General features: G+C 46.3%; 1 protein-coding gene across 1 annotated transcript; it reads left to right on the top strand.

Annotated features, from left to right (window-relative positions):
• The first annotated feature begins 1,255 nt into the window (after positions 1–1,255).
• On the top strand, positions 1,256–21,227 carry RPL26 (ribosomal protein L26). The gene is made up of 7 exons (XM_004321196.4): positions 1,256–1,385; positions 2,184–2,356; positions 3,487–3,627; positions 6,038–8,072; positions 9,883–10,015; positions 10,207–10,392; positions 11,376–21,227. Exons 2-4 carry the CDS (start codon positions 2,189–2,191, stop codon positions 6,164–6,166), a joined length of 438 nt encoding a protein of 145 aa, XP_004321244.2. The 5' UTR covers positions 1,256–1,385; positions 2,184–2,188; the 3' UTR covers positions 6,167–8,072; positions 9,883–10,015; positions 10,207–10,392; positions 11,376–21,227.
• Positions 21,228–23,726: the final 2,499 nt, after the last annotated feature.

Consider the following 23,726-nt stretch of genomic DNA (forward strand, 5'->3'; position numbering starts at 1 on the left):
GGATGGCAAGGCTATTTGGTGGATTAAAGGAGTTAAAAAGGCAGTGAGTAGAAGGGTGTCCCTAAGACTCTGCAAGCTTACTACGTCTTAAGTATCATGAAACGTGTGTCTTCCCCTAGTATGACACCTGCGTTATTCATTCAACAGAAACCGATCGCTTACTAGGTGCGCGGCCAGGCACGCGGCGGGAGTTCACCCGGCAGTGCAATCCTTCAGGAGGGCACACCCCCTTGCCCTGCTTCCATCAGATCCTGAACTGAATGTGAGCAGGCAGTAAAATTAAGAAAAGGGCACAGTGGGGCTTCCCTGGCGGCACAGTGGTTAAGAATCCGCCTGCCAGTACAGAGGACACGGGTTCGAGCCCTGGTCCGGGAAGATCCCACATGCCATGGAGCAACTAAGCCCGTGCGCCACAACTACTGAGCCTGAGCTCTAGAGCCCGTGAGCTACAACTACTGAATCCTGCCCGCCTAGAGCCTGTGCTCCGCAACAAGAGAAGCCACCGCAATGAGAAGACCGCTCACCGCACTAGAGAAAGCCGGCGTGTAGCAATGAAGACCCAACGCAGACAAAAATAAATAAATAAAATAAATTAATTTTTTTAAAAAGAAAGAAAAGGTCACAGTTCTCTACGTGGAAAAGCTTCCTCACGCCGCTATCCTCAAAGTGTGGTCTCGGACCAGCACCCTCGGCATCACCTGGGAGCTCGTTAGAAACGCGGGTTCAGACCTACTTCCGCGGGGCGGGGGCAGACCCGCGGCCCCAGTCCTCGGAAGGCCCCTCGCCGGCGGGAGCCGAACCTCGGGCGGGCCCCGCGGAGCAGTCAGCACACACATTGGTGTTGGGGCGGCTGCGGGCGCCGGGCTGGAGCTGGCTGGTTACCTGTCAGGCACACTCGACAGGCCCACGCCCTTGGCCCGGGGTCCAGGTAACCGAGGTGACCGGCCGGCCGGAGTCCCAGCGCCACCTGGCGGTCAAATATAGGACCTGCCCTTTCCCGGCTAAGGGAGTACCCGCTGCCCGGTGTTCGAGTGAAGGGACACGGGTCCCTGGGGCCGCTAGCTCCCTCAACACCCGGCGGGGCAGTCAGACCCCAAGCAGCCCCCGCCACTTGCCCGGGAACCACCGTTCCCAGAGGACGCAGCTGCAGAACCCAGAGCTCCCACGGAAGGCACCAGGACCTGGAGAAGGGCTCTGCAGTTCCCCTCCGAGCCACGAGATGACGCTAGTGATCAATTTCTTCCCCAGTTTTCCGTCCGCGTTCAAACTCTGCGCCTCTCTCGCTCCAAGAAACATCGGTCTCGCGAGACCTTCCGGAAACTTACAAAACCGGAAGCTGTGTGTGGATTTCTTCCCTTTTGTGGCCATCGCTGAAGCGCCAACGGGTGAGTTTGCCGGGACAACGCGTATAATCCGCAGCCATCCGTTCACGGGCACGGTGTATCTCGACCCCGGGGGCCCCGATACTGTTCCGGTGGCCGAGTAGCAGCCGGGAAGGGGGGCCAGGATGGTCTCGACCTTTCTCCTAGCTCAAGGCCCGCCGGGGTGGGGAAGGGAGGAGGAAAGAGGATTTGGGGACTTCGAAACGGGAGCTGAAGGGGAGAGGGCCTATGGTGATGGAGTCTAGTCTGGGCAGTGTAGTTTCCTAAAGAATGGTCTCAGGATAACTTCTTGGTAAATCTACTGAACTTTCAGACGGCGCTCGCCCATTGGAAGGCTTTTTGGACCCAAGTTATGTGCATTTTCCAGGTTCGGGATGAGGGCCTGATTTCATTCATTTGGGATGGGGCTAAATGTGTTCACGCTGAAGTTCGCAGATTAACGTTGGTTGGTCTTTCTAAAACGTGATGTGATGTTGAATTGTCAGTCTGCTTTGCCCTAATTCAGCGGAAATATAAGGCCTGTTTTAGCTTTCTTACGCAGTGGTTATGCCGTTTGAGAGTGTAAACAAAAAGTTTAATTACAACAGGTGTGTTGGTAATGGAACGTTCTTCTGTTCCATAAGCAAATACAGAAAACATCCCAGTAAAGCAGTTCACTACAAGCAGTTTTTGATGAAGTTAAAGAATGTGACAGCTTTTGTGAGCATTCTGAACTTTCCAGATGAAATTGTTGCAGTTACTTGTTTGTAAACTGAGATTTGGTCATTTAAGAGTTTACACCTCTTTTAACTTTTTATTTAGCCGAAATGAAGTTCAATCCCTTTGTGACTTCTGACCGAAGCAAGAACCGGAAAAGGCATTTCAATGCGCCTTCCCACATTCGCAGGAAAATTATGTCTTCCCCTCTTTCTAAAGAGCTGAGACAGAAGTACAATGTCCGATCCATGCCCATCCGGAAGGATGATGAAGTTCAGGTATGTGCCGTGTTCAGGTCATCTTGGCGAATATCCCGCACGTTAGGCACAGACGATGGATTGCATTCTGAGAGCGATACATCTGAGACATTGGCTCCCAGAACAGCATTGCAAAAGGAGTTGCGCTGGGGACTAAACAAAAAGCACGTAGCTTTCTTCACCTTTACACTTTGGTGAAAATCAGTTGTCTCAGGCGTCAGATGCAGTCATAATTAAACAGAAGAAAGGGGGTTTGGAACCAGAAGCTTAGTTTGGAGTTATCTTTTTCTGGGTGTGTTTGGGCATTGGAGAGGCATTTGAGGACCAGTAAACAATTCTGTGCCTGAATCAAAATCCATATATGTTACAAGTGAGCTGTAGTTCCATATGATTGTTTGAGAGTACCAGTAAATAAGTTGTCAAGTCTATTTAAGTGACAATGTCTATTAATGTTTCTTAGCTGTAACTTGCAGCTAGTGATTAAGATTCAAGCAGTCTCTAAAGCAGCTTACACGTTACCAGCATTTCATGAGATGAATAGCCATTTGTCGCTCCTGTGCTGGCGCTAAAAGTGCCAGTAGGTTTTGGAGGCAGTCTCTGCTTTCTCCAACTGGGAAGAAACATCTGTTCAGAAGCACTTTGGCAAGCTGAGGGTCGTTGGGACTTGCGGGTACAGAACGATGTTAGTTAACCTCAGGGAAAGAAGTGGCATGTTTCCTTAAATATTAGCTGCTGCCCACTCTTTGGCACTTAGTTGGGCCCTTTAATGGGTTGTGAATTTAATATTTATGGCCTGTTGTTCCCTTTGAGATGGAGTGACAGTTTCCTTGTCAACTCGGTACAAAAAACCAAGGTGGGCTTGTTCCTCGTTTTTAACCTTTTAACAAGCCCACCACTGCTGGTGGGTCATCAGTTGTAGGATGCACTGTCCATCACTGTAGATTTATATGGAGCATAGTTTATTTCCGGGTTAATTGAAGCCAGAGATAGAATTATTGGCACATTTCCATTAATGATTAGGTCTTTCAAAATTGGAAGATCCTGTATATCTGATAACGTGAATTATGTTTACCTGATTCATAGGTTTCCTGATTTTCAAGTTTAATATTCTTTTAACCACATATATCTTTTATTTTTGAATTTGCATTTAGGTTGTACGAGGGCACTACAAAGGGCAGCAAATTGGCAAAGTAGTCCAGGTTTACAGGAAGAAGTATGTCATCTACATTGAACGAGTGCAGCGGGAGAAGGCTAATGGCACAACTGTCCACGTGGGCATTCACCCCAGCAAGGTGGGTGTTTTTAAGAATGCTTGAGAGGGGAGAAGGAAATTTTAACAGTTATTTTGTATGTGTATTTAATGTACCTTTTCCTTAAAAGCTACTAGTAAGCTGATCGATCAATCTAAAAATGAATAGATCTTAAAATGTAGGAAATTGGGTAATTTTTAGATAATATGGAGCTGATACCCTGTGTATTAAACAGAATTGAGTAAACAGTAAGGCACATTTACAGCCCTGCAAAGTAGGTATTAAGTCATTTGCAGATGGAAAAAATCTGGACCTCAGGGTCTAGATCCCATTGATAGTGGTATCTAAGCCAAAATAGAAGATAATGGTCTGATTCTCATGTCCTGGACTTTAATGTGAATTCTCCAATACTGCTGTCTAATTTCTCTCAATTAAAAAAATATGTTTAATATAAAGGTAATAAATATGCTTGGTGCCTATTCAGATAATGAGGTGTTCGTTTCTTTAAGATCTTGAGTTGGCACCACAAATCTAATCTTCAAACTACAGGAAAGTCGCAAGACTAGTACAGCTGTTGCATACCTTTCACCTAGAATTCACAACCTCCATTTTCTTTGCCCTTTACCCTGCCCACTAGTGGATTACAAACATCCTGGCACTTCACCTCTAATTACGTCAGTGTGTATCTCTTAAGAGCGAAGACTTTCCCATTCTTTACTACAGTCTTATTTTTGCCCCCAACTAGATGAGCTGTTGTCAAGGTCACCAATCCAGTGACCAGTTCTTAGTGTTTTATGAACTTAATGCAGCATTTGACAGTTGATCTCCCTCTTTGTGGCTCATCTTCATCTCTTATTCCAGACAAACCTCAATATCCAGTTGACTAGTTTGCATGTCAACTTGGATACCCAATCAGTATCTCATACCTGACATGTTTAAACTCCTGGTTTTATCCTTGAACCCTCTTGCAGTTTGTTACCGTCACTGTGTGTGGCAGCTTTGTCCTAATGGCTCAGGCCAAAATGTCATTATTATATACCCCACATGAGTCGATAAGACCTGTTGACTGCTGTCACATTGTATCCAGAATATTGTTACCATCTGAGTGGCCTACAAGACTGATCACCAGCTACTACTTCTTTTTATTTATTTATTTATTTTGGGGTGCATCGGGTCTTCCTTGCAGCACGCACAGGCTTTCTCTAGTTGCGGCGAGTGGGGGCTACTCTTCGTTGTGGTGCACCGGCTTCTCATCGCGGTGGCTTCTCTTGCTGCACAGCACGGGCTCTCGGCACACGGGCTTCAGTAGTTGTGGCTCGTGGGCTCTAGAGTACAGGCTCAGTAGTTGTGGCACACGGGCTTAATTGCTCTGCGGCACGTGGGATCTTCCCCGACCAGGGCTCGAACCCGTGTCCCTTACATTGGCAGACGGATTCTTAACCACTGTGCCACCAGGGAGGTCCCATCACCAGCTACTTCTTGATGTCACCTTATTCCACTCTCCGTGTTCTAGTCCACTGGCCTCCTTACTGTTCCTACAGCCATGCTACTCAGTGTGTCTGCTGGTTGGCAGGATCACCTGGCAACTTCATAGAATTGTACATTCTGTTTCCAGGTCTACTGGAGCAGAATTTGGGGGTGGGACCCAGGGGTCTATTTTAATAAGCCCTCCAGACACACTCAAATTTGAGAAACACACCTGTTAAACTTAGAAGTTCTTCTGCCTCTGGACTTCTGTGCTTGCTCTTCTGTTTGGAATACTCTACCCTTCTTATCAGGTCTCTGTTCAAATATAGACCTTTCCGTGAGGCTTTGCCTAATCTCGATCATGATTTAGCCCCTGTCCTCCAGCATTCCATCTCATATTAGATATAACCTCCATGGCGGTGGAGATTGTCTTTTGGTCGCTGTGCTATATTTCCAGACCTTGTTCAGTGCTGTTTTTGCCTTCCCTCACCTTCCTCTCTAAGACTAAAATTTATCATAATCTGGGTGTCTTTAGTGACAAGTCTGTTGGAATAAGGTCTGTTCTATGACTTCACTAAAGGTTTTGCAGGTTGAAGCATGTGTGAAGGCTACATTTAATTTCCAACCTTGTGGTACTAACGTTAGTATAGAAACAAAAACGTGTATGACTTTGTTAGCTTATAAAACTGAGAGGAGTGGAATAGTTGAAACGTTTTGCAGTAGAAAAAGCTGATTTTCAAATAAAGCACAGAAGAGGACGTGAGAAGAACCACCAGTGCCACGTTGCCTTCTCCTTTGTTGGCTGAGCATTAGTGAACGTTTAAATTTAAGCCAGGTTTGGGGGTAAAGAATCATTTCTGGCGCTTCAGTGTTTAGGCATCCACTCCCACGGGTGTGGGGAACGGCACTGAATGTTGGGCTTCCCATGTGTTCTGTGTTGGTAATTGTTTAAAGCTCAGGAGCATTTTTTCTTATTTGTCTGCAGGTGGTCATCACCAGACTAAAACTGGACAAAGACCGCAAAAAGATCCTCGAACGTAAAGCCAAGTCTCGCCAAGTAGGGAAGGAAAAGGGCAAATATAAGGAAGAAACAATTGAGAAGATGCAGGAATGAAGTGATCTTGTTTACAACTTTCATTAAAAACTGTTAAAATTAAGAGCCTTTGTTTATGTGTGGTGCTTTGAGACGCTGACTAGATTTCGGTGGGTCAGTTTTCAGGGAAGTTCAGGTGATGTTAGTTATCTAGGGGCGGACTACCCTTATCTTGTGGCTTGATTCCAGTAATGAAAAGTACTGTTTAGAGAGAGTTGGTTTTTTAACCAACTTTGAGCATCAGTTCCTTTTAAAAAATTTTATTTATTTTTAGCTGCGTTGGGTCTTCGTTGCTACGCTTGGGCTTCTCATTTCGGTGGCTTCTCGCTGGGGAGCGCGGGCTCTAGACCACAGGCTCAGTAGTTGAGGCGCACGGGCTTAGCTGCTCTGCAGCATGTGGGATCTGCCAGGACCAGAGCTCGAACCCGTGTCCCCTGCATTGGCAGGCGGATTCTTAACCACTGCGTGACCAGGGAAGTCCCAAGCATCAGTTCTTTAATGATTGAAATGCTTTCTAACAATATTCCGAGATCGGGACTGATAAAATAGTGATTTTCTTTTACAGAGGCAGCAGCACTTTGGGGTAAAGCTGAATACCCAAGGACCCCCTTTACAACCTTGTTTTCTGCACTGATGTTGTGTGAGTGCTGTTAGACCAAAACGAATCTTTAGCTTACAATCTGAAGCAAAAAGTGCTCACCTAAAATGCAGTTTCTCCTAGAGGATTAAGCGATTCCGTGCACAGAGTAATTGTTGGCAACACCTTCCTCACTCTAGACTTAAGCATTTAAACGTGTAGGACGATGAATGGGGTTTACTTTCCAGGCTGGAGGCGAGTACTTATCTTGGAGCCTTTACGACAACGTGTGGAAATAGGTGACCAATTTTGCCGCCGCCGGAGACCTGAGTTAGTGGCTGGCTTAGCCAAGGGTCGCACCTGGGCCCGGCCCCAGCTATCACCTCAGTGATCTCACTCACCGCAGCTTCCGCCGAGCACGCTGCAGGCTGGGCAGGACTCCGGAACACAGCCTTCGTAACCGAGAAAAGGAGTAAGGTTTCTTCCCGCCGCGGCGTCTGCGGACTGGCCCTCGGGGGGGCGGGGCTTCCGGCCGGCGCGGAGCCGCTTCCGGCCGGCACGGCCGGCCCCAGCCGCCGCGGGCCCACGCGGGCGGGAAAGGACCGGACGGCGCTGGCGGATGCAGCCGTGGGTAGGGCGGGCTCCAGGCACAGCGGCCCTGGAGTATTCCTTTTCCCTTCCGGACCTCCCTCTCCTGCAAAACCACCCGGATCGGCCTCTCTTCCCGCTGGCCTGGCTCATTCATCTCACTCCTCCCCCGGAGTTGGCTGCCCTTGGAGGAGTGGGCGGGCCCGACTAGCAGGCGGAACCCGCGTGGAGCCTGGCGCGGTGGTGCCGAGACCGCGGAACCCAGGACGGCACAAAGGACTTGATGCCCGAACAGGTCATTATCTGCATTATCACCGAGTCTTCCCAACAACTCGTGATGGAGAGTGGTATTCTCCCCATTTTATAGTTGCGGAAAATGAAGCCTCAGTAACTTTGCCCAGCCTACTCACAGTAAATAATAGCGTCAGAAATTGACTTACCATGCCTCTGCAATGCCTCTCTTCTATACTTGTAAGCCAAGTGTTTGACAAATGCCCTTTGAACATCTTTCGTCTCAGCTCTGTATTCATCTGCCCTCTGAGGGGATACAGCGAGGTAGAAGCCTCAGCCTCTGCCTTCTAGGTTTGTACACCTGAACCAGTCGACTGAAAATGCAAAGCGCTCCAGTGAGTGGTGCAGGCTGTTCAGAGGCGGGAGAGATGGCAGTCAGCTGGAGTGCATCAGGAAGGATGCTGATTTGAGCTGGGTGTGATTTGGAAGAACCTGTTCCAGGTCCGGGACAGCCAAAGCAAAGACTCACAGGTGGGTGAGGAAGGAAGATCTTTCCAGTTTTCTCTAAACAAGCTCATTTATCAGCCCACCAGCACAGATCGCACCAGGAAGTTGGCCATCTTTCTTTGGGGCCTCGTTTCTTTCCTTTTGCTTTAGAACAGGTGTTGAAAACTCAGGTAACTACAGGGGTGGGCAGCTAAGGTGAATAGTTAGTAGCTGGCTTAAAGACTGTGGGAAACAGAGTGTAGACTATCTAAAGGGAGTGGCTGCCTCTCTACTCCAGCCAGTTGTTGCCAAGTAGCAAAGCTCCCAGTATGACTGGATCGTCCCATTTTTCATGAAAGCCAGAAACCTAGATTTTTATATGAACTCCCCAGTCTGTAAATATAGGTAAACCATTCAATTTTTAAAAAACAAACAACTGGGTAGACTAACCAACATATGTCTATTAGCCAAATGTGACCCTAGGGCTGTGCTTTAGAATTTCATGGTATAGGGTAAGGACCATTTCTCATATTAAAGACTGAGATTTTTCCATCTTTTGATTATAAACTATTTCTAGCGTGTCTTCTTCATTCTTTTATTGGATGGAGATGAGGCCTTTCCTTCCCGTGTAGTTCCTTGAAAGGCCTCAGATAGCAGCCAGTGCAGCCAGTTTCTGAGAGATGCTGGTTTCAGTGAGGAGTCTGGAAGGTGCTCCTGGATCCTGTTGAATATCTTGTGGTTTCAAGTCTCTTCTAAGGACTGTGGGATGGTAATACATATTATTTGGGAAACAAAGCCCCATGTCAATGATTATATGGGACTGGTGGATGAAACAGACTGGTTTATTTACTGCAGGACTTCTCAGAGCCTTTAAAAATGTCAGTTTGCACTGAGGGTCTTGAGCTCAGGCTTAAAGAGCATATTATAAACATTCTGTTTCTTCGATCCTGAAATGCATATTTTTCACCTTTAAAAAATCTGGATGTGTGGGCAACTCCCTGGCGGCTCAGTGGTTAAGACTCTGTACTTCCACTGCAAGGGGCACGGGTTCAGTCCCTGGTTGGGGAACTAAGATTCCGCATGCCGTGCAGCGTGGCAAAAAAAAAAACATCTGGATATGTTCATTTAATATAGGGCCTCAGTTTTTCCTCTCAAAAGAAAATTGTCATTATGTCAGTGGTTTTACAGTCAGTAGTGTCCTTAGAATCAGGAATGTTCCATGGTTAACCAGTGATGCCAGTCGAGGGAATTCGAAGCCTTTTTAGTGGAGGACATTCAGGATCTGGAAGCAGGCTCAGCTTAACTGAGACTCTTGCTCAGAGCTTTTAATTGTTTCCATCGGGACTTCCCTGGTGGTCCAGTGGTTAAGTCTCCACTCTCCCAGTGCAGGGGGCCCGGGTACCATCCCTGGTCAGGGAACTAAATCCCATATGCATGCCACACCAAGATCCCGTGTGCCACAACTAAGACCCAGCATGGCCAAACAAATAAATACTAAAATATATATATATATATATTTTTTAAATGTTTCCATCTTTCTCTGCTTCTCAGAATTCTGCCCTACCCCTCAGCTCTTCATCTGATGGCTGGCATCTCAGGGATCTTGTTTTCCTAAGATTATTGGAATTCCTGTGATCATCACATGAACTCTTCCCCTGGCCTCATCACCATCCTGTGTTCCATAGTTGTTCTAACTAAGGAACCTCGGTTTAGACACCTGAGTATCAAGTTCTCTTCCGGAGGAATTCTCCAATCTTGGTGGAGTGTGGACTCCATTTGGGGTATCTCTTTGGCATGATAATCTCCTGACATATCTCTATGTCCCTAGATGTAATCTTTTCATTTCTTGAAACAGGCCCTGCTGCCTCGTCAGAACCACCAAGCCTGTACCTGAAAGTGTCTCCTGGCCTTGGAGTGCTCAAGTTCTCTTGGACTCTCTGCTTCGTTCTGGAAATATGTGGGCTCCAGCTCCGGCAGTGTCAAAACAGGTCAGGCCTACAGACCTCCCAGGAGGACAAAACCCCTCTTCCTCACCCACGTAGCTGGACTCATCTTGCTGTATATGAGACCTTTCCTCTCCCTCTGTTATCTTTTCTTTGTGTAGTACTCACATGACTGACATTCAGTCATGCATGTGGGCACGCCTTTGTTCCCAATACCTCTACTGTCTCTTTCCTAGTCCTGCTGCAGCTACTCCTTAGCCCAGGACCCGAGACAGAACCGTCCCTGTGGCAGCAGCTGGTGTCATTTCGGGAGGCAGTGACATTTGAGGATGTGACCAGAGATTGAAAGTGTCAAGAGACCTCTCAGAAGGATTGCAGCAGGGGCACAATGCTGGACAGTTGCAAGAAGCCAGTCCCTCAGCGTAAGGACTTGTCTTCATTTACTAATCCTGTGTACAATCGATGGGGAAAACCATCATTTAAAAATATCCCAGGAATTCCCTGGCCGTCCTGTAGTTAGGACTCCACGCTTCCACTGCAGGGGATCCGGGTTCGATCCCTGGTCGGGGAACTAAGGTTCCCCCCTGCCCTCCCCCTGCAACCCCGCCGCAAGCCACGTGGTGCGGCCAAAAAAATCCCCAAAAAATCCCACCGCGTTCTCCTTGAGTCTCCTAAAATGAGGACAGACTCTTCAGCCACAAGAAATTAAGTTGATTGTGGGAAAGCTGAAAAGCCGTCTCTGGTGCTAACTTCAAGTTCACAACTTACTATTGTTATGTGGGTTCCTTCTAGCAACGTTCTCCCATTTATATTATTTTAAAAGGAATGGAGGACGAGATATCAGCCTATTATTGCCTTAGGCATTTCCATTTATCCTCTCCTCTTCAGTTAGCAAAGACGAATTAATAGGTTTCACTGTTTGAGCTAACAGTTTTATTAGTTACTCTGTTTGCCTAAAGTCAAAAATTACTACATATCTGTATATATATCTTGCTGATTTAAAATTCTGTTGACATGCTCTGGTTATGAATGGGCCCAGTGGGCCCTCTAGTCATCTTTATTCTTTATTTATTTGGTTGTGCCTGATCTTAGTTGCGGCGGGTGGGCTCCTTAGTTGTGGCATGCGAGCTCTTAGTTGCGGCATGCATGTGGGATCTAGTTCCCTGACCAGGGATTGAACCCGGGGCCCCTGCATTGGGAGCACGGAGTCTTAACCACTGTGCCACCAGGGAAGTCCCTCTAGTTATCTTTATTCTGTTATTGCTTTATACCATTACTTTAGTAATCTTTCTTCCATATGTTCAAAAATCAGATGAAAGAGTTAATGAGGAACTTTAGAGGGAAAGTCTTCCAGATGGAATATCAGCAAATTTAACCTTGTTCTGTTTCTTTCTACCTTTCTTAGGATCCTTCTTCCAGTTAGTTCTCCATGATGCCACAGAGAGCTGGAAATGATCCCCCTGGGGTTTCAAATCCAAGTGAAATGGAAAAGGAGATAAGTAACATGAGAGAAAAGTTTCTCATCAGCGTGACAAAGTTAGTGGAAAGCAAAAGTTACAACAGCAAGGTATTTTCCAAAGAAAAGTACTTTCAAACAATAAAGGAAGTGAAAGAAGCTAAGGAGAAGGGGAGGAAGTCATCACGTGATTATCGCCGTGCAGCAAAATATGACGTGATCTCTGTACAAGGCACAGAGAAACTAATAGAGGCTACTCATGGAGAACGAGATCGAATACGGTATTATGTACACAAGGAAGAGCTGTTTGACATTCTTCATGACACACATCTCAGTATTGGCCATGGCGGGCGGACGCGCATGCTCAAGGAGCTTCAAGGAAAATATGGGAACGTCACCAAAGAAGTCATTGTCTTATATCTGACTCTGTGTAAACAGTGCCACCAGAAGAACCCAGTATCCAAGAGAGGCCTCGCACCCAAGCCCATGCCATTTAAGGACATTGACTCCAGATGCCAAGTTGAAATCCTTGACATGCAGTCAAATGCTGATGGTGAGTTCAAGTTTATTTTGTATTACCAGGACCACTTGACCAAGTTTATTATTTTACGGCCATTAAAAGCCAAAGAGGCCCATGAGGTGGTCTCTGTCCTGTTGGATATTTTCACAATTCTTGGTACACCCACGATGTTAGAATCTGACAGTGGCTTGGAGTTCACAAACCAGGTTGTCAATGAGCTCAATGAGGTATGGCCAGACCTAAAGATTGTCCCTGGTAGGTACCACCCTGGCCAAGGCCAGGGCTCCCTGGAGCGAGCAAGCCGTGATGTCAAGAACATGCTAAGTGCCTGGATGCAGAGTCACCATTCACATCACTGGGCTGAAGGCCTGCGATTCATGCAGCTGGTGAGGAATCAGGCCTTTGATGTTTCCTTGCAGCAAAGTCCATATGAGGCGATGTTTGGTTGTAAAGCCAAATTTGGACTCTATTCCTCACACTTACCCCGGGAAACTGTGTCTGTTTTACAAACAGAAGAAGAACTAGAAATTGCTGAAGAACAGCTAGAAAGCAGCCTTTGGATCAGGCAGGAAGAAAGAGCTGAGGTCGGAGCAGACCGATCTGACATGGACGAGGACGTCAATTCCACTCCTCCCAAAGCTGCAGAGCCCAGCACCTCCCAAGGGGCCCCAGGTCTCTTCTGCTGGTGAACAGACACCTGCCTCTGGGCACCGTGTAGCCACCTGAGAACTGTTGCCAAGGCCCCAGATGAAAGGAATGAAGGCCACACTCTCAGGAAAGCTGTCCATGGTAGTCCTGGCTCACAGGGGGAAAGCAACTTGGGTCTCTGATCTCGGGCTGCCATAAAAAATTACCACAAATGTGGAGGCATAAAACAACAGCACTTTCTTCTCCCATAGTTCTGGAGGCTAGAGGTCTGAAATCAAGGTGTTGGCAGGTTCGTCCCTCTGGAGGCTCTGAGGGAGAATCCATCCCATGCCTTTCTCCTTTGGTGGCTGCCGGCAGTCCTTGCATCCCTTGGCCTAGAGTAGCACAAATCCAGTCTCTGCCTCGTCTGCACGTGGGTCTTCTCCCCTCTGTCTGTGTGCTCCTTTTCTGTCTCTTACAAGGACACTGTTGGACACCAAATCTATGTCATTGGACTTAAGGCCCATCCTAATTGAGGATGATCTCATCTCAAGATCCTTTTTATTTACTTTTGGCTGCATTGGATCTTCGTTGCTGCGAGTGGACTTTCTCTAGTTGCAGCGAGCGGGGTCTACTCTTTGTTGCAGTGGGCAGGCTTCTCCTTGCTGTGGCTTCTGTTGTTGCAGAGCACGGTCTCTAGGTCTGTGGGCTTCAGTAGTTGTGGCACACGGGCTCAGTAGTTGTGGCTCGCGGGCTCTAGAGCACAGGCTCAGTAGTTGTGACGCACAGGCTTAGTTGCTCCATGGCACGTGGGATCTTCCCAGACCAGGGCTCGAACCCGTGTCCCCTGCATTGGCAGGCGGATTCTTAACCACTCTGCCACCAGGGAAGTCCCTCAAGATCCTTAATTTCATCTGTGAAGACCCTTTTTCCAAGTAAGGTCACATTCACAGGTGCCAGGGGTTTGGACTTGGACGTATCTTTTTGGGGGGCTGCAGTTCTACCAACTACAGTCAGTGGAAGAGTATGTTAGCCTGCAGAACATGAACTGATAGGGTGTGAAGCCTGTAGAGCTGGTGGGACTGCCTTACATATATCTAGTGCCTGTTCCTGCTTCTAGACACATAACCCAAAAGATGGGGGCATCAGAGAAAAAGATGTAGGTGAAGGACAAATAACGAGAAGGAAAGAGGTTGACCTAACATGCTCCAGAGATTGCCTGCTTCAAGAGAAACCTGATGTACCATGCCCGCTCTCAGAATGGCACCCACAGGGATTATTGTGTGATGTGTCTGAAACATATTTTAAAAATAGGTCAAAATTAAGGCATGGCTGGGATTTGGGTCTGAGTCTGCCAGTTTTCTATACCTCAGGCACGGCACAACATGTATTCTTGGAAAGGGTCAGTGCATTCCAGGAAGTGACTAGTAGCAGGGAAAGAACTAAGCACTCCGGAGCAAAATACAGAAGTTGGCCTGAGGTCACTGCTCCAACCAGAGAAGAATAGAGCAAAAGCCAGTCTGGGTCATAGTTCAGAGTAAAGGGGAGAGTAATGCCCAGGATCTGTGCACTGCTGTATTGTCAAGGCCTGGAAGAGTACATAGCCCATCAGAGGTGTTCAGAAAGGATTTGCTGAGTGAACAAATGATTCTTCAGAGATGGACACTGGGAAGGAGAAGGGGGCTGCAGTCCCTTATTCTCCCGTTCATTCTTCCTGCATCTCAAAACCATTCTGATTGCCCCTGGCGCTGGTTTCCTCTTCTGAAAGAGGCAAGAACAGCCCTGATGCCGCCTGCCTCATGGGGTCTTTGTGAAAGACGGTGAGATAAGGCATGTGAAGTTCTAGATGTGAGTTGTCCTTGCTGTCAGCAGATCTTATCCTTGTGAGCTTTGGAGATCTCTGTCCGTTGCCATTCCTTTGCTGATTAAACAGTGTTAAGCTGGATATCCAGGAAGGCTGCATTATTATTAGAGAGGAGATGATATCACTTTCCAGCTTGTTTCGGGGGGACCAGAATCTTGCTCTATCCTTGGCCAGCACCTCACGTTCCATCCTTTCTGTATCGCTCAGGCTAGCAGGGCCTTGGAGGCCCAACTCGACTGATGTTGTCAGCCCTCCCTGCATGCTGACTTCCTGGTTGCGGAGCAAACCAGGAACCACATCATCAACTCATGTGGGTGGGAGGTGAAATGAGGCACAACACTACTGCCTTTCCCGGGGGTGGCCACAAATAACCTAGGCTTCCGGAGCTGCTGCATCTTTCTTCCTCCTTTGGTCCTTAGGGTCGCAGTGGAGAGAGCGGGAGTGGACACCTAGACCCGGTCCAGCCTTACTCTTCATTAACACATTTCAGCATCTGGAACAGAACTGACTGCTTTCAATTTGCAAATATATTTTGTCCACCTAATGTGTTTTTTTGTTTGTTTTTTGTTTTTTGCGGTACGCAGGCCTCTCACTGTTGTGGCCTCTCCCGTTGCGGAGCACAGGCTCCGGACGCGCAGGCTCAGCGGCCATGGCTCACGGGCCCAGCCGCTCCGCGGCATGTGGGATCTTCCTGGACCGGGGCACGAGCCTGCGTCCCCTGCATCGGCAGGCGGACTCTCAACCACTGCGCCAGCAGGGGAGCCCCACCTAATGTTTTTTAAATGTAAAAAATTAATTGCCACCACTTTCAAAACAGAAGATTTCATATAAAAATCTGGATGTCCAGCACCTCTTGAAAACTTGGAAGATCTGGCCCCCCGCATCTCTGCATGACAGCAGAGGACCAAGTGGTAACCCCCAGGAAGCAAGCCTGCGTTCTACACTTGGCCACCATCTGGGCCATTGCAGCATTTTTGCATATGCATTTCTGTGGCCTGTTGCTAAAGAAAGGCAAATGAAGTCAGAATGTGAATAAAGGCCAGAAACAGACCCGTGCCTCTAGGAATTTATGATAAAAGGGGCATTTCACAACTGGGAGGGGCTGTATTATTCAGTTAATGGTGCTGGTCAGTTATACCTCAATTAAAAAAAAAATAACGGTGCTGGATCATATAGATATCCAACTGGGAAAAAATGAAGTCTGATCCCTAAATATAAAAAACAAAACTAAAAGATATTGGGGGAAAAGGAGATTTGGGGGATCTTGGAATGGAGAAAGCCATAAAAGAAAAGGTTACTATACTTGGCTACATAAAAATTTTAAATATCTATGAAAAATAATACCTTTAAAAAAGTGAGAAAAAGGTAAATGACAGGCTGGAAGAAAATATTTGCAACATCTAAAACAGACATAAGGGACTGTCAACTGAAAAAAAATGCATAACCTAAAAGTTGAGAATTATGGTTTATTCAGCAGACTTACTGAGGACTTAAGCCCGGGATACAGGTTCTCAGATAGCTCTGGGGGACTGGTCCAAAGAGGTAAGGGAAGAGCCAGGATATATAGCAGTTTTGGCACCAAAAAAAACCCCAAAACAAAAAAAAACCCAAAACAGGTAATCGAACATCAAAAGATTACTGCTAATTTTTTTTAAAAACACAGACATCTCAAGTTAATGAGCTTAGCACTTTTCTATGTATGGGAAGATGCAAGAGTCTGGGCTTATTGAAATTATCCCTTTGATACGCATCTTAACTAGGGACGAGTATCCTGTTTTTCTCCATCCTGACTCCTCAGCGTGCACTCGTGGGCGGCTGCAGGGACTCATGACTTGATGGTCACAACATCCTTTGTTTACTGATACTGCAGGTGACATTCTTTGTGCACAGAACCTAATTTTTAAAAAAGCACTTGTAAATTAATGAGAAGAGCAGCCAAAAGGAAAGAGCAGAGGTTAACTGCAGAAAAAAAACAAACAGGTAGCTGTGCCCTGGTGCAGCTGTGGTGGGATGGAAGTGCACTGGACTTGTAATCAGATCAGGGCTGTCCATTTATATGAAACAGATTCAAGTTATTTGAGGGTTTTTATTTTTTCTGCCATGCATGGGGGAGAGGAGAAAAATGTTTAGTGATACTGTCTTGTTTTAACAGATATCTGACTGATAAGGAACTACAGTAATGGTTATACTGTATTCAGGACAGCAGTTTTCATTTCCTGGGGCTGCTGTAACCAACTGAGTGGCACAAAAATTTATTGTGTCGCAGTTCTGGAGGTCATAAGTGTGAGACCAAGATGTCAGCAGCGTTGGTTCCTTCCGATTGCTGTGAGGAAGAATCTGTTCCAGGCCCCTCTTTTAGCTTCTGGCGGCCTCAGGTGTTCCTTGGCTTGTAGATGACATTCTCCCTATGTCTTCACATCATCTTCCCTCTGTGCGTGTCTGTCTCTGTGTCCAAATTTCCCCTTAGCATAGTGGGTTAGGGACCACCCTTAATGACCTCACTTTAACTTGATCATCTGCAGAGACCCCATTTCCAAATAAGGTCATATTCACAGGTACAGGGCAGGAGATGGGGGTTAGGACTTCAATTTCCAAAGTCTTGGAAGACTTACAAAACCCTCCTGTTTAAATGATACCTACAAGGGCAGATTTATTCTAACAGAAGACAGAAAAAATGAGTTACCAGTTACAAACATTCCTACAAATCTCCAATATCAGTTCTTGAGAAAGATCTTAATTTAATACCTTGTCCAACCAGATTATTTGGCTTTGTTTTGGCGGAGTCCTAACCGCTGTACCGCCAGGGAATTCCCCTTGGCTTAATTTTAAAATGCAAAACAGTGTCTCTCCCTCCACATCGTCCGCAGGAGAGAGGCAATATTGACATATCTTTCTGAGGCTCCTTTTGTTAATTATGAAGACTTACATTTTTTAACATTTTTTAAGACTAATCTCTGGGATTCTGTTCTGTGGCCTATGGAACTCAGTTTTACTAGGAAAAGTAAATGGAGAATGGGCTAAAGATGATTTGACTTAACAGTGAAGTGAGGATCCTGCAGCATTTTTTTCCCACAGGCTCAAGCCTGTAAACTTGATACGTAACCTTGAACAAATCCCCTGAGCTCAAAGCTCGCCTGTAAAATGGGGATGATGATAATAATGATCCCAATTGTGATAAAGTGTGTGAGAGGATGGGCATGGGGGCAGGGGCTTGTTTTCCATCCAGTTTAGGGAGCTTTCACAGAGCTCCGTCTCTACCCAGGATGACCAGCCAAACAGGCAAGTCCTTTCCTCCAAAAAAAAAAGAGATTTGGAGGCAGGAAAGCAGCCACCGTGGGCAAGTCCTAGTCGAGTCCGTGCTGGACTGGGTCCTCCCTCCTGGCTTCCGCCACTGGCACAAGGTTCAGCGCCCTCTGCATATTCACACGTCCAGCCACATTCCATGCCACAGGCCTGTCCTGGAGCCCTGGGTCAGGACACACTCAACCCTTCAAGGTTGAATGCACCTCGGTTCTCCATCTGCCTCCGGGGTGGTTCAGGAGTGCAGTGGACACAACAACTCTGGTTTTCAAACACACTTCTGCTGTGGTCAGAACACTTCACATGAGATCTACCCCCCTTAACAAACTTGAAGTGTATTGTTGACTATAGGCAGAGTGTTGTATAGCAGATCTCTAGGATTTAATCATCTTGCATAGCTGAAACTTTATACCCCCTTGAATAGCAACTCCCCATTTCCCCCTCCCCCCAGCCCCTGGCGACCACCATTCAGTCTCCGCGTCTATGTGTTTTGACTATTTGAAAAAATACTTCACGTGAGTGGGAGTGGAATCACACAGTGACTGGCTTATTTGATATAGCATAGTGTCCTCAAGATTCATCCATGTTGTCACATGTAGCAGGATTTTCTTCTTTTTTAAGCCCGAATAAAATAAACTTCCATTATATGTATACCACATTTTCTTTATCCATTCATCTGTCAATACATATTTAGATTGTTTCCACATCTTGGCTATTGTGAATAATGCTGCAGCAAACATGAACGTGCAAATACAGATCCTGATTTCAATTCTTTTGGATAAATATGCAGAAGTGGGGTTGCTGGATTATGTTTTTTTAATTGCTATTTTTAATTTTCTGAGGAACCTCCGTGCTGTTTTAATAGCAGCTGCATCATTTTACATTCCCACCAACACTGTCCCAGAGTTCCAGCTTCTCCACATCCTTGCGAACACTCACTTAGCTTTTGTTTGTTTTTAGTAATACCATTCCGAACAGGTGTGAGGTGATATCTGCTGTATGGCATGCGGGATCTTAGTTCCCCAACCGGGGATCAAACCTGTGCCCCCTGCAGGGGGAGCGCAGAGTCTTAACCACTGGACCACCAGGGAAGTTCCCCTTTGCCTATTCTTTAATTGGTCTATTTGTTTTTTTGCTTTTGAGTTGAAGGAGTTCCTTAAATATTTTGAATATTAACCCCTTATCAGATATATGGTTTGCAAATATTTTGAGAGAAGATGGGAGACTCAGAGATTGATGCTTTAGCGAATATTTTCCATTTATGACTTTATCAAAACTAGCCTAATATTGTGGAATAGAATCTGCTTTTTTTGCAGCGGTAGGGGAAGAAAAAACATTTTCTTTTGCTATTTCTGAGATTCTATTCCCGGTAGTTTTTTGAGCCTACACATTGGAATGTCATTAGTTAGCTCTGAGACAGGAAGGGGGAGGTGTCTGAGAAGCTCAGACTTAAACTCTTGCTTCCAAATTATTCTGCATGCTTTCTGGACTTTTGTGCAACAGACCATTTAAAGCAGGGTTTGCCAAGGTGAGGTTCAACACTGTGTGGGCCAGTTACCTCTGCCTAGTTATTTTAACCTTTTCAGATTTGGTGGCGTTGGGTTGTATCAATAGAATTTTAAGGGGAAACATTTTGGTGGGGAGGGGAGCCGTTTTTAAATATGTGATTTACACATCTTTCCTTTTGTTTTGGAGAAATTTTCCAGAAATTGATTTGAAACCTGAGATATTTTGAAATATAAAAGGGTAAGAACCCTCTGTTGTGCACAAGTTAGCCAATGGCAGAATAAGGTTGTCCCTGGAATCTTCTTCTGAATTTTATCCAAAATTCTATTCCTTTGAATTATTGAAACTTCATTTCTTTTTTTGGTTCCTGGTTCCACCTTATCATTGTTATCTTGGCACTAATCTTTGTTTACCCAGGCTCTGATATTTTTACCCCAGAATTAATTACCCCAGATGGTCTGCTCTGCTGTGTTTTCCTAGCAAACAAAGTGGACAGGAAATCTGAGCTTCCTGAGGCAGTTGGCTTTCCGCTTTAATATGAGGCTTTGCCTTTTACAGACGCATTTATCGTATCTACTTTTCTTATTTATAATTGATTAAATATATGTATTTTTTGGTTTAGATCTAATTATATTTTCTCTTTTTCCATTTGAAATTTGGTCCTGACATTTTGTCTTTTGTTTCCCCAAGTCTCCTTTGTAGAATCTTCCTGTTCTATTTCATTTGAACTGGTACATCCTTTCTGTTGAGCAGCTCCTTGCTCAGAATAACTTCTCTGCTGGTCTAGGATTTCTTTTCACTTTTAGACACTTCCCTTGACATGACTAGCAGATGAGGTCTCATGAGCCTTTCCTCCCTGGGTTTTGCACAGGTGGGCCATGCAGTGACCAGGTGTTTGCCCCCCTCTTTGCTCTTCTTTGGAGGATATCCCCTTTCCCTATGCCTTTCTCCTGATGCAGTGACAGGAATCCTGCCTTAATTGCAGGGACCCCTAGGATCTTGCCTCAACACTTAACCCACATCACCAGTAATAACCCTGAAACACTGTCTCTGCCCTCAGTGGAGTGGAGGGAGCCAGTCCTGACACCTGGCAGCTGCCACCCTTCCGCATCTCCAGATGCAGGTATTCTCTGTACCAGGGAGAGAGCCTCCTTGAAATCTATCAGTCTTGGCTTTCCCTCTTGCATCTCTCCTCACCCACCCACTTCTCTAGCCTCTCTTTCATCCATCCATTTGACATTTATAAACACCAACCATGTGCCAGACATCATGCTGGTTTACCATCAAGTCATTGGTCGTGATAGAGAGTGCTAAATGCTGAAATAGGGCACAAAGCAAAGATTTACAAGGGACCCACACAAAGGTCACTTAAGCTGAGTTTTGAAGGACTGTTTGCAGTTCACCAGTGAACGTTCTACATTCTGCCTCCTTTGCATCAGAGGACTCCTTACAGGGGAAATAGACTTGGTAAGATCCTCAGTAGAAAAACCTGGCAGATACCACCTTAACGCAGTATCAAATGAGCATCCCATCATTGTTGGCACAACTACTGGTGCCTCCTGATATGATGCACTGAGAAGAACACAACGACATTTCTCTGATGTTTCTACCAAAAATGCATCACCCGAATGTAATTATGAAGAAACGTGAAACCAATCCAGATGGAGGGGCATCTTACGAAATAACTGGTCAATGTTAGGAACACAAAGAAAGATTGAGAAACTGTTGCAGTTAAAGTAGGTGAAAGAGACATGGCGAATGAATTCAGTGCATGATCCAGGACTTTCTTTTCAGTGGACAGCACTGGGACAGTTGGCAAAATCTGATGTTATATTATTATATCAATGTTAATTTCCTGATATTGAGACTTGTGCTGTGGTTATGGAAGAGAATGTCCTTGTTTTTAGGAAATACACACTGAAGTATTGGGAGGGAAAGGGGCATCATGTCTGCGACTTAAATGGTAAAGAAAAATAAGTGTGTATGTGTGTGTGTGCATGTGTGTAGAAAGAGAGAGGGAGGGAGGGAGGGAGAGATACAAAGCAATGTAGTAATGTTAACATTTGGGGAAATCTGGGTGAAGAATATAAAGGAATTCTTTGTACTGTTCTTGCAACTTTTCTGTAACTCTGAAATGGTATCTCCACCCCACCACAAATGTTTTTAATTGTCAGAGTCCCACCAAGAGGACAGACAGCTTTGCCTTCTTGTGACCAGTCCTTAGGCCTGGGGACCTGTGAACATGGGGATACAGGGCAGTAAGTCTTAGGCTTGCAGAAGCAGGGTTCCATGCAAGCATGGCCGCGTCATGCAGCTTGGGGAATCTTAGCTCCTCGACCAGGGATTGAAACCAGGCCCCAGCAGTGAAAGCTCAGAGTCCTAACCACTGGACCACCAGGGAATTCCCATGCAATCCGTCTTCATCGCCCGGGTTGCAGATCTCAAAAGGTGACTGAAAGCCCCCAGCCCCTGTGCCATTTTCCCCTCCGTACATAAGTATATTTCAGGGATTCAGTAGAACCTAGTGTCTGACAAATCCCTGTGCAGATAAACAGACACAGAGCCAGAATTCTCACAAATACCACAGACAGTTTCTATCCCACTGACCAAGCTTCACCCTCAAACAGTGGTCCCCCACAGAGAACAATTCTTCCTTCCCAGTGGTTGAATCCTTCAATGACATTCCTTGCTGTACAGCAAGGGTTCTCAACCTGTTTCTGTCAAATGCTCTGTGGAGGCAGGAAATTATAACCCTTGAGTTTTCTCCATTGTAGAAAATTAAACTCCATATTCTCTCTTTCTTCACACTTGGTTTTCTCCTTTTTAAAAAATTGATAGAGGGCTTCCCTGGTGGCACAGTGGTTGAGAGTCTGCCTGCCAATGCAGGGGACACGGGTTCGTGCCCCGGTCTGGGAAGATCCCACATGCCGCGGAGCGGCTGGGCCCGTGAGCCATGGCTGCTGAGCCTGCACGTCCGGAGCCTGTGCTCCGCAACGGGAGAGGCCACTACAGTGAGAGGCCCACGTACCGCAAAAAAAAAACCAATGGTAATGTCTACAATGGTTATCCTTTGTCCCACCGTTGTATTTCGGGTATGCAGGGGATGATCACTTGTCTCTTTAGTTCACAGGTATTCAGGAGCTGTATTTAAGGAATTACATCCAAAGAGCCTCCTCTGTACCTGGACTTGATTGAGATGGTGTATTGGTTTGCTAGGGCTACCATAACAAAGTACCACAGACTGGGCAGTTTAAGCAACAGAAATTTATTTTCTCACAGTTCTGGAGACTAGAAGTCCAAGATCAAGGTGCACGTAGGTTTGGTTTCTTCTGAGATCTTTCTACTTAGTTTGCAGATGGTTACCTTCTCACTGAGTCCTCACATGGTCTTTCTTCTATGAGCACACATCCCTGGTGTCTCTATTCCTAATCTCCTCTTCTTACAAGGATACCAGTCAGTTCAAGAAGGGCCCACCCTATAGCCTCATTTTAACTTAGTCACCTCTTTAAAGACCCTATCTCCAAGTACAGTCACATTCTGAGGTACTGGGGATTAACATATGAATTTGGGGGGGACACAACTCAGCCCATAACAACTGGCAAATGTATTGTAAATTTTTGAAACTTCATATTTCCCTGATGCCTCACCAGGTAACCAGGTGCACCAGTGTGATCAGGCTGGTCTGGTTCCTGGCACAATTTCCCCTTCTTGGTCTCCCCTCTCTGTGACCTAGTGACATTCAAACGCACCAATGAAATCCCCTCATGCCTTTTGCCTGTGGACTCCACCCTGACCCCGTAAAGACATTTGCCCACGGGTCCTCACTCTCGCTCTCAGCTCTCCATCTGCTTGGTGGAGCCCGCTCCCTGGGTGCTCCTCCCATGTGGCCCCTGCGTGGCATGCCGCGCGCCCCTCTTCTAGGACCTCTAATTTCTTACGCCTGTCAGGTGGCACTGCCACAGCCACGTTGGAATAATCCTCAAAGACTCCACAAAGGGGACTTAACTCCCCCACTTACAACACAGCAAGAGTCTGGACTTTCAGCTGGTTGATGCTGGAATGGGATGAGATGCTTGGGGACCTTGGGCTAGGTGAGCATATTTGCCATGAGGGAGGAATGTAAGTAATTTGTGACCAGAAGGCAAACTCTGGTAGTTTTAAAATAGACCCACAAATTCCTTTTTATGTTTGTTTGTTTGTTTTGGCTGCATGAGGGATCTTAGTTCTCTGACCAGGGATCAAACCTGCGCCCCCTGCAGTGAAAGCACGGAGTCTTAACCACTGGACCGCCAGGGAAGTCCCCCCACAAATTCTTGATACTCTTTCCCTCAATAGGTGAAGCTTAATTCCCCTCCCCTTGAGTGTGGGGTGGACCTAGCGACTTGCTTCCAGCAAATAGAAATATGATGAAAGTGACAGTGTTTTTCCTCCAAGACTAGGTCATAAAAGGCAACGGAGCTTGCTCTCTTAGGTGGCTCGCTCT

Source organism: Tursiops truncatus, chromosome 20 (assembly GCF_011762595.2).
Source record: "Tursiops truncatus isolate mTurTru1 chromosome 20, mTurTru1.mat.Y, whole genome shotgun sequence".
Lineage (NCBI taxonomy): Eukaryota > Metazoa > Chordata > Mammalia > Artiodactyla > Delphinidae > Tursiops > Tursiops truncatus.

Coding starts and splice junctions, on each gene's coding strand:
- RPL26 (XM_004321196.4), top strand. CDS start 2,189: ATGAAGTTCAATCCCTTTGTGACTTCTGACCGAAGCAAGAACCGGAAA. Junction 2,357..3,486: donor GGAAGGATGATGAAGTTCAG/GTATGTGCCGTG, acceptor ATTTGCATTTAG/GTTGTACGAGGGCACTACAA. Junction 3,628..6,037: donor TGGGCATTCACCCCAGCAAG/GTGGGTGTTTTT, acceptor ATTTGTCTGCAG/GTGGTCATCACCAGACTAAA.